Source organism: Abramis brama (genome assembly GCF_963993115.1).
Source record: "Abramis brama genome assembly, chromosome: 20".
NCBI classification, from domain to species: Eukaryota; Metazoa; Chordata; class Actinopteri; order Cypriniformes; family Leuciscidae; genus Abramis; species Abramis brama.
Window position 1 is genome coordinate 29,842,005 of NC_139982.1, and position 11,204 is coordinate 29,853,208.

Sequence of the window (11,204 nt, forward strand, 5' to 3'; positions counted from 1 at the left end):
AAAGGTGGTTTTGGTGTGGTGTATGAAGAGAGACGTCTGGAGGATGATCTTAAAGTCAATATAAATCAAACATGATCTAGCTTGTGAATTTTCCCCGACTCAATCTCATCCTTCTAATAAATCACTCCACGCCCTCTTAGTGTATTTTATGGCTTCTACACACAAATTAATTGTTTGTTTTGTTCATCAGGTGGCCATGAAATACGTCACAAAGACAAAAGACACTGAATATACAGTGAGGAAAATAAGTATTTGAACACCCTGCTATTTTGCAAGTTCTCCCACTTAGAAATCATGGAGGGGTCTGAAATTGTCATCGTAGGTGCATGTCCACTGTGAGAGACATAATCTAAAAAAAAAAATCCAGAAATCACAATATATGATTTTTTAACTATTTATTTGTATGATACAGCTGCAAATAAGTATTTGAACACCTGAGAAAATCAATGTTAATATTTGGTACAGTAGCCTTTGTTTGCAATTACAGAGGTCAGACGTTTCCTGTAGTTTTTCACCAGGTTTGCACACACTGCAGGAGGGATTTTGGCCCACTCCTCCAAACAGATCTTCTCTAGATCAGTCAGGTTTCTGGGCTGTCGCTGAGAAACACGGAGTTTGAGCTCCCTCCAAAGATTCTCTATTGGGTTTAGGTCTGGAGACTGGCTAGGCCACGCCAGAACCTTGATACGCTTCTTACAGAGCCACTCCTTGGTTATCCTGGCTGTGTGCTTCGGGTCATTGTCATGTTGGAAGACCCAGCCTCGACCCATCTTCAATGCTCTAACTGAGGGAAGGAGGTTGTTCCCCAAAATCTCGCAATACATGGCCCCGGTCATCCTCTCCTTAATACAGTGCAGTCGCCCTGTCCCATGTGCAGAAAAACACCCCCAAAGCATGATGCTACCACCCCCATGCTTCACAGTAGGGATGGTGTTCTTGGGATGGTACTCATCATTCTTCTTCCTCCAAACACGTTTAGTGGAATTATGACCAAAAAGTTATATTTTGGTCTCATCTGACCACATGACTTTCTCCCATGAGTCCTCTGGATCATCCAAATGGTCATTGGCAAACTTAAGACGGGCCTTGACATGTGCTGGTTTAAGCAGGGGAACCTTCCGTGCCACGCATGATTTCAAACCATGACGTCTTAGTGTATTACCAACAGTAACCTTGGAAACGGTGGTCCCAGCTCTTTTCAGGTCATTGACCAGCTCCTCCCCTGTAGTTCCGGGCTGATTTCTCACCTTTCTTAGGATCATTGAGACCCCACGAGGTGAGATCTTGCATGGAGCCCCAGTCCGAGGGAGATTGACAGTCATGTTTAGCTTCTTCCATTTTCTAATGATTGCTCCAACAGTGGACCTTTTTTCACCAAGCTGCTTGGCAATCTCCCCGTAGCCCTTTCCAGCCTTGTGGAGGTGTACAATTTTGTCTCTAGTGTCTTTGGACAGCTCTTTGGTCTTGGCCATGTTAGTAGTTGGATTCTTACTGATTGTATGGGGTGGACAGGTGTCTTTATGCAGCTAACGACCTCAAACAGGTGCATCTAATTTAGGATAATAAATGGAGTGGAGGTGGACATTTTAAAGGCAGACTAACAGGTCTTTGAGGGTCAGAATTCTAGCTGATAGCAGAGCATGTGAGCGGAGTGGAGCGGTGAGAATCTCCGCTCATCGCTCACGGAACTGTTCACCTCTCCGCTCCTCCGCTCAAAGCTACATCAGGCCGCTCCGCTCGTTATCGCTCAGCGCTCAACGAGGTTTGCTTCGCGCTCCAGATTCGGCTAAATAAAACGAACCATTAGGTCTACTTGAATGAAAAAACGAATTTGTTTGAATATTACGCTATATTTAATTTACACTTTGTTACAAGTTACCGTATTCAATTTGCTAACCTTTTGTTTTCTTCCCAGCGTTTTCTTCCCCCATGTGTCTTTTGAGATTCCAAAATGAATCTTTGCTGACTGAAACGATGTCTCCACATTCGTTTTCTTGTACCACATTATCATTGTTAGTTAGTTATATTAATAGTACACCTGACCTGTATGACTTCTCATTTTCCTTTTTGAAGTAGCCTACTTTTTGAACTCCATTATTGAGCCGAGTTTTGACTGAAAATAGTCTACTGTTGATGACTGTGCAAGACAGATGGATCCTGGTTTAGGTTTGACTGAGCATGCTTCAGACTCGTGGTGTGAGCGGAGCGAAATTGGAGCGAAATTGGAGCGGGAAATAAGGCGACGCTCCGTCCTTTTAAAAATGCCGCTCTGCGCTCTGTCCAAGATCCGCCCGCTCCCGCTCCCCGCTCGCTCCCGCTCCACTCCGCTCACATGCTCTGGCTGATAGACAGGTGTTCAAATACTTATTTGCAGCTGTATCATACAAATAAATAGTTAAAAAATCATATATTGTGATTTCTGGATTTTTTTTTCCCGATTATGTCTCTCACAGTGGACATGCACCTACGATGACAATTTCAGACCCCTGATTTACAAGTGGGAGAACTTGCAAAATAGCAGGGTATTCAAATACTTATTTTCCTCACTGTATATTCATTGTAAGTACGCTGCACACTATAATACATCTCATATTAACTTTTATCACAGACAAATATTTGATTGTTTATTCAATTAACAAACTGGTCCAAGACTGAGCTAAATATTTATTTGCAAAATTTTTCTAGCCTGATCATCCAAAGCCTCTTCCTAAAGAGATCGCCCTCACCATCCTGGCCAGTAAAGGTCCCAGTGTGCCAGAGATCATCCGGCTGCTGGACTGGCGGGACCACCCTGACCACACCCTCCTCGAATGTTCCACTCCCTGTGAGGATCTGGACCAGTTCATGAGACGTCATGGTGATAGACTCGATGAAGAGAAGGTCCGGCACATCATGAGGCAGGCGGCTCACGCTGCCAACACGTGCTGCCATCGCGGAGTTCTCCACCGTGACATTAAACTGGAGAATCTCCTGATCAACAGCGAGACATCTGAAGTCAAGCTGATTGACTTCGGGTGTGGGGACATTCTGAAGAGTTCCGCGTACAGGTCATACCGTGGTATGTATTGTCACTCAAAGCTGCAGTTTGGCACTTTAACTCCAGTGATGAGTTACGAGATAATGCAAACATACACATCAGACCTAACCTCTTTCCTCAGGCACAGCAGCATACTGTCCTCCCGAGTACCGTCTCAGAGGGAAGTACCACGGCAGGCAAGCGACGGCATGGTCACTAGGGATTCTGATGTTCGTGATGTTGTGTGGACATTTCCCTAGTGACTATGACCTGATGCTGCTGAAGCAGAAGCACTGGTCTAGACCCAACCTGTCAAAAGGTGAGATCTAGAATTAATAATTCACAGTCATACAAAACATGATGTGTTGTTTGAGGTAATAATCAGACATCTTCCTGCACAGAATGCTGTCGCCTCCTCAGGGCTCTGCTAAAGGAGAAGCCAAGACGGCGACTTAGTCTGGGGCTGATCCTGTCTCACAACTGGTGTAAGCTCGCACTCGATCGGCCCAAAGCCGGCATCAGACCAGCGCGGAAGGTCTTAGCGTGTTACTGTCTTTTCTTGAGGCAAAGTATTTTTTGATTAAATGCAATACATTTGAATATGTATTCTCTCGTTATTTCATCTGACTCCATAAATGAAAAGGTTTTAATGATATCTGGGCATCATTAAAACATGAATGAATGTTTGACTATTCCTTTTAACTCTTTAATGAAAATAATATCAAAGTCAGTTAGCATAATCAAATGTAACAATTTATTATGTCAGGTAAATGTATCATGCCAATTTCATAATCAATTCAAAGATAATCGATACAAAACATCAAATGCTCTAGAATAAAGAGAAAAGATGCAACCCAACATTTAAGAAATACATGAGGCTCACGGGCGAATCTGAGTTACAGAAAAGGCCCCGAATTTCCTGCTGCATTTCATTATATAGAGAAACCTTTCACATGGAAACACGTACTAACAAAAGAAATTTGCATTCAGAGGTTGCACCTTTTAGGGGTTTGAGAGACCACCTTCCTTTGTAAGTCAGTTATCCATAAACTCTTAAAAACCTTATTACCTTTTGTTTTACTTATTTGGAAATGAGACATTTGTACCAGTCACACTGTGACATTTTAAATGATACCAAACATGAAAAATACTCAGTGGTAATCATTCACATTAAACTATACATTTTCTTGCGTGAATTCAGGTGATCATCTGAGCATGAGAGAGAGGGGGTGAGAGGGAAAGAGATGTAGATTAGGATGACTCGGAGGTGAGACTTTTGTCTCGATGGTGAGTTCAAATGGTAATTTCCAGAGAGGTCCTTTTGTCCTCTCAGGGTCTGGTCGCTCTTGAAACTGTCCGGCATTTTGTAATTTCTCAATTCTTACACTGGTTTAAGGTAGCGAACCTAAGATCAGCTAGAGAATTATTTATTATCTCATAGGAAGAATTTGCCAAGTTAAATCTGTTCTTTTTTCAGGTCGTCACATAAGGCCACTCCAGTCGGCGTCTCTCGTGCAGCTTGGCGTCTTGCGGGCTGCAATGGGAGACGCATCATCCTCTCGCCTTTGCGTCTTGCGGGGCGAGCAACCCATGTGTAGCGTCTTGCGCCTTGGCTTGAGGGAGCAGTATTTGCGTCTGGCGGTACTGCTTCTGGAGGGATACTCTTTTGGTTGCCCCTTATGGTTTTTCCCATCATTTCCCCTCCATTCCTGAAGTTCCTGCCACAGCTGTCCAAATGTGCTTGTCCTTTTGACTTTGTACCTCCTTGTGATGAAGCCACCAGATGCTGCTCGCTCACGGATCTTCGAGTAATGGAGAGAACATGATATCAAATAACTTGTTGTATTCCTTTAAACCTATTTATAATGTAAAGTCTTTAAGGCAAAGGTGTAGGGACATTTTAACAAAACATGAGTTTTTTTTATAAAATGTAACTTTTATAACACTCAATTGTTTACTAAATACGTATGTACTGTAGTAACTTTTTTCTCTTCTGTTTGTCACACCAAAGTAAACTGTGTCACATGATCGACACTATAAACAAAGCATCAGACAAGTTTATGTTTAAATAAGGTCTTCTTCATTTTTTAATTTGTCTAACAAAAGTGCAAAAGACAAAAGTAATGCATTCTTAATATTTGAACAAGTGTTTATAAATAGTACTTTTTAGTAAAAAAGAAACAGGCTTCTTACACATTAAAAGTGCTGTTGCTAACTTTGTCTACTTCAACAAAAAAACAGATTTTTTTGATAAATCTGTTTTTAAATGACAGGTAAGTGTCCTAGAAAAAGCTGTTCAATTCTACATCAGGGTTTTGTTTAAAAACAACATCAGTTGCTAGGTTTTTTTTCTTAAATGAATATGCTATGACAGATTACAAATTGTAATCAAACTTGTATTTACAGATAAGGAACAGTAGTCGGTTGCATAGCAGTGGAAATCTCCAGCAGCCTGTCAGCTGAAGCCACAGTCAGGAGTAAACACTAGAAAAGAAAACAAGACACATAATCAACACCACAGACACTTGCTCAATATAAAGCACACTTAATAGTGTGCATACATCTCATGAGAAACCAGGCTAAAGTAAAAGTACAAATACAAGACATAATGGTTATGAGACTTAATGGTTGTTTCACCTCAGTATCAAACTGTCTCAGATGTTTCTCAATAAAATAAGGATAAATAAAACTAGATAATTTAATTGTTCACACAGAGTAAGACTGTACAGCTAACTGGATAGCAGCTCAGATTTAGTTTTGTACGAATTTCATGAGACGGTTTGAGATATCTGACTTTTGCGAGCAGACTTTAAGAAACGTGAGATTGCGCTGTCTGACTTTTAAGAGCCTAATGTTACTAACGTCGTCCGTCTCTTTTGTTTCCCGTGTTTTTCTCGTGAATGAAACTCGGCTCGTTTTCTGAAGGCCAGTCTCTGAGTTTGAATTATTAAAGTGTGGTTCATTCACTGTGACTGCAGCTCTGCGTGGGTCGACACATTTACTTTGCTTTGTCCCCACGCTCATTTTACGATTCTTTTGTTCCGACAATGACGTTACAGTCTGGGTTATTCAGACAGCCAAGCCATAGACATAAAACGTATATATATATAGTACAACTTACAGCCTTTGTTCCAAAACCTAGCAAGCTGCCTACATAGGTAGAACATAAACAAATGCTCTACAAAGACATACAGTACACAACAATTCGCAGTGCTCATTACATAAAACACAAAAGACTTAAAGTTCCAATAGACTTTGCTGTTGAGATATTCACATTATACTCTACTACAGGAAGGGGAAAATAATTTCACATTAACATTTCACATTAACTCTTGTGTAAAACAGTGTAATATAATTTATATACTGAAATGTATTGAAATGGAAATATCCATTAAGACATTAAGCCTTGTCATGTGCTTGTCCTTAAGAAAAAGTAAATCAGTTATTGTACAAAAAATGTGCTTGTCTGGAAAAAAATAGGATTTTCGTGTTGCAAATACATTTTATTATAAAGCAATATATGAGTTTTGACATATTTAAATCTGCATATTTGTGCTATTTACACTAGGGCTTTTTTATTTTTTTTAAAGCCTTTTTTTCCTGATAATTTTAAATGTAGCCTTCCTCTTTCATTTTAATTTCTTCAATTTGATCAATAAATTCCATTAGAATAATAAGACACTACAGGGCAGTAACCAATCTAATTAAATAATTTACAATGAAAAATTACAAATGCATTAAATAATGTTATGAGATTGTATAGGTCATTGAATCTTTGACTCAACCAATGCTTTCAAAACGCTGAATTATTTAGTAATGAAAACAGCACTCTTGGTCGTGTGGAGTTGCTTACCTGTATAAAATGTTATAAATATAAAAAATCCACATTTTATATTTTGGTGCAGTATGTTAAAGGATAATTCCGGTATTTAGCACTTTGAGTCTCTTTTCTGGTTTTTTTTTTTTTTTGGATGAACTAGAGTGGTGGACACAGAAATCTTGCAAATTTTCCACTATAGCAAATAACACGGATTGAAATCATACATTGCGCCGATATATTTGTTTTTAATCATCAACGAACAGCACTAACCACTCGGTGAGTTGCACAGTTTTGAAAACGAACGTTAAGGGTTGTTTTAAGGACATGTTCGTGCATGCCCGTAGCCAGCCACTCTGAAGCCGTCAGCCCACTAAGCAAAATGATGTCCGAAAGACGTCTTTTCAATGTCTTTGTTACAAAAATCGGACGTTGAAATGACGTCCACTGAGGAGCCAGAATGAAAGTTGTTATGACGTCTTTTTTTGACGTGTTCTGCACGTCCGATATAGACGTTCATCGAACCTTCATACAAGGTTAAAACTAGTTCAGATGTGGCCATTGTCAAATGATTTCAACATCATTTATGGTCTCATTTAGACATAATTACTTTGACTATTGCTGTCAGATGATCTTAGTGAGAATTAACAGAGGTTTAGATGTTGATATTTGTTTAATTTGAAGTGTCACCATTGTGGTGATCAGTGTTTGCTTTAGTTGGGCTCTTGGTCCCCTTTCTTTTTACTTTAACTTTTCTTTGGCTGCTGTAAAAGTGTGTTTGTGTAACACAATTGTTGTGGCAGAGAAAGCCTAGAAAAATGATGAGGTGTTATCAGCTCAATGTTGATAATCATCACAAAATGGGCCTTTAATATTGTGTTTAAAGTTTTGTGTTTATATTTAGCATTAATAACCACCAACCTTGTGGAACTGCATTATTGGTGCCAAAAGCATTAAAGTGATCACTTATTTTAAGGTGTATAAAAAGCATGTGCACATGATGTTTTGAGCAAATGTATCATATAGTCACACACAAACATCAAGATTTTGCATATGATTCACAACAATGGTGACAATTTAAAAAAAAAAGCTTCATGCTGCAATGCATGATGGGTAGCTTTCATAGTACAAAACTCATCCTTAATTCCCAAGCTTTTTTGTTTTGATTGTCACCGTTGTTGTGATTCATATCCAAAATCTTGATGTCTGTGTGATTACATGATACACTTGCTCAAAACATCATGTGCACATGCTTTTTATACACCTTCAAATAAGTGATAATTTTAATGCTTTTGGCACAAATAATGCAGATGATTTGCGATGATTTCATTATCATCAATAAGCTGAAAACAGCTGATCTTACTTATTATTGGCTTTCTCTACAACAACAATTGTGTTTTACAAACACAAAGTTAAAGCAGCCAAATAAAAGTTAAAGTAAAAGGAACGGGGACCAAGAGCCCAACTAAAGCAAACACTGATCACCACAATGGTGACACTTCAAATTAAACAAATATCAACATCTAAACCTCTGTTAATTCTCACTAAGATCATCTGACAGCAATAGCCAAAGTAATTATGTCTAAATGAGACCATAAATGATGTTGAAATATGTCCACAGTGGCCACATTTGAACTAGTTTTTAAACTTGTATGAAGGTTCGATGAACGTCTATATAGGACGTGCAGAACACGTCAAAAAAAGACGTAAATAACAACTTTCATTCTGGCTCCTCAGTGGACGCCATTTCAACGTCCGATTTTTGTAACAAAGACATTTAAAAGACATCTTTCGGACATCATTTTGCTTAGTGGGAGGCGATTCTAAACGAGTCAAAATGTCGAGACGGGACCCATCGTCAACATTTCTGTGTCCACCACTCTAGTTCATCCAAAACAAACCAGAAAAGAGACTCAAAGTGCTAAATACCGGAATTATCCTTTAACTGAGTTTCTTTGTGTGTGCTGCGCTTATTTGTTTAGATTTCTCCTCAAGAGGCTGCGCGAGCCTCAACAGCACATCCTTGTTAACATCAGTACATTATACATTATATATTATTATCCACCATCAATTACATTTATAAAAAAATTAAATCATCCTTGCGTTTTAGTGATTCCCTAGTTATTTTTTGTTATTGACAATTTGATCCGGTCGGGCAAGTAAAATCTCTTTCACTTGCCCCTTCAAAAAATCCACTTGTCCCGAACAAGCGGACAAGCGTTAATGTTGAGCACTGCATGTGTGTTATATATTTTTATGTTTATTATGTGTCATTAGTTTACCAACATGCTAACAGACAAATCCTTTGCATTTTAAATCCATTTGATGCAGTTTTACTAAGCAAGGGAGCTCACTAGATTTTGTAACAGAACCCAGGTGTCCAAAACTACAAGCATGTGAACTCTGACCTCCTGAATCCCGCCAACGTCCCGAACCCCACAATTCCTGTTAGGCCGTAAAAGCAGATCAAGATGGCGCCGATGATGACATCAGCTCGCAGGACGTACGACTGCCAAATGACGTAATAGAGCGCCAGCAGCACTGTGGCCCCGGTGGCGATCAGATTCAAACCCGTGTAGCCCTCGCTCTCCTGTAGGTTTCCCCTTAACCCTGAGGAAAAGAGATTGACATGAGGCCAATGAAAATGTTTTACTGAAATATGTTTTTTTTAATAAACAAAAATAGGATCTCACCCCAGTACACCCTCAGGACCTCAAGACCGGCCATAAGAAACAGCAGACACACATCTAGAGCGAGTCGGCCAACAGGGTAACTCAACACGTGAGCTGTCAAACGGCATAAAAAACACAAGATATACATGCATTTTCATCTCTTGATTTTTGTACACCTCTCCTTAACAAGACAAATGATTGGAAGTATCATGCATGTCTGTAGAACAAACAGAGCAGGAAGAGTTCAAATGTACAATAAAATGTAGCCTAATACTTATGGTTAGTTCAAATTCATAACCGTAATAGTACAAGTGATGCTTGACTAAGCAAAATAAATAAATAAAATTAAAGGACATTGATAAGTAGTACTCACTCTTGTAGATGATCATAGAGAGGGTGGACAGAAAGTAAAACACACTGAAAGCTGCTGAGAGATACAGCAGGATCTGGAGCAGCACAGATGAGAGCTGCTGTTGATTAAGGCTTAAAACATGCAAAGGTATTCGTATGAATACCTTATGAGTATATGAATATGGTAATTAAACATGAGGCTACTATGTTATAAATCTAATTATTCATTAGTTATTATGAATTTGAATTGAGTTGGCAAACAGGATGAAGAAATGCAATTTAAATTTGAATGTAAGGAAGTAGAATGATTAGTAATTGAAATGAAAAGTAGTTCATATAACTGTTTTATATGCTAGAGAAAGAGAGAGAGAGAGAGAGAGAGAGAGAGAGAGTTTAAAAGACTAAAGTTTGAAAGTTTATGGTCCTCATAAACAGTCAGATAGATAGATAGATAGATAGATAGGCCTAGATAGATAGATAGATAGATAATTCTTCATTTTTCAGTAAGTTCAATAATGCTTTGTTCTGCTTATTTATTTCTCTCACTTTTCCATCCATCCATTAATTTATTACTGTTCAGGGACTGTTATTCCGTGAATATTCACAAAGGATACAACACTGCTGTTTTTGCCTAAAGGAAAAAGCACAATTACATTTGACATCTTAAATAAAACAACCTAAGAGAATCAAAATATGCACACATCGGACATATCAAATGAAATGCATGAAACAGAAAACATTTCTGCCACTTTCAGAGTTGCATATTAAACTAACGTTACACTTCGCTTTTCCATACAGCACAGGAACCTCGACAGGCATATAACGCAATTAAACCACACAAAGAAACGGTGAAATGTTTGAAACCATTAAATATATTACAAAAACATGAAGCTTTCACTGTAATAATGAGGAAAATTGCGTTTATTTCCGATGATAAAATCAGTATCTATGGCAACGGAGCGCGTTACCTGCACGTCCAATCGCCATCTTGGTTCTCTCACTCTCTCCGCTCTCCGGTTCGTTCGCCCAGTGTTTAGGCTTTGGCGCCTCCTAGTGAACAGGAGTGACGTCAACGCAGCACGTGATTACAGAACGGAATTCAATACAGGATTTTATTTAAAAGGTTTTTAAAATTAATGCCAGGCAAATTTAAAACAAATACATATATAATACAGCATACCAATGCACTTAAAACATGACTTTAAAAAAAGTAAGAACAAGAAAGCAGAGTTTTAACAGTGTAATAAATCATTTAGTTTATTTGACATTTTTTTATTATTTCATAAGACAGACTCAATCAATGTGGATAATATATTTAATCAATCGAAATTATGCTGTGATTGGGTTT

The 11,204-nt window shown here is 38.6% G+C and overlaps 1 protein-coding gene across 2 annotated transcripts; it reads right to left on the reverse strand.

The window, feature by feature from the left end:
- Positions 1 to 3,748: 3,748 nt before the first annotated feature.
- On the reverse strand, positions 3,749 to 10,871 carry LOC311071426 (transmembrane protein 80-like). 2 transcript variants are annotated; one of them, XR_014603834.1, is made up of 7 exons: positions 10,825 to 10,871; positions 10,471 to 10,487; positions 9,879 to 9,972; positions 9,527 to 9,619; positions 9,242 to 9,443; positions 5,421 to 5,500; positions 3,749 to 4,818 (listed from the first exon to the last, which is right to left on the reverse strand). XR_014603834.1 is itself a non-coding variant. In XM_084095833.1 (6 exons), exons 1-6 carry the CDS (start codon positions 10,841 to 10,843, stop codon positions 5,488 to 5,490), a joined length of 438 nt encoding a protein of 145 aa, XP_083951959.1. In that variant the 5' UTR covers positions 10,844 to 10,871; the 3' UTR covers positions 5,083 to 5,487. The 2 variants fall into 2 exon arrangements, 1 of the variants encoding a protein (XP_083951959.1); XM_084095833.1 differs by lacking the exon at positions 3,749 to 4,818 and having other exon boundaries at positions 5,083 to 5,500.
- Positions 10,872 to 11,204: the final 333 nt, after the last annotated feature.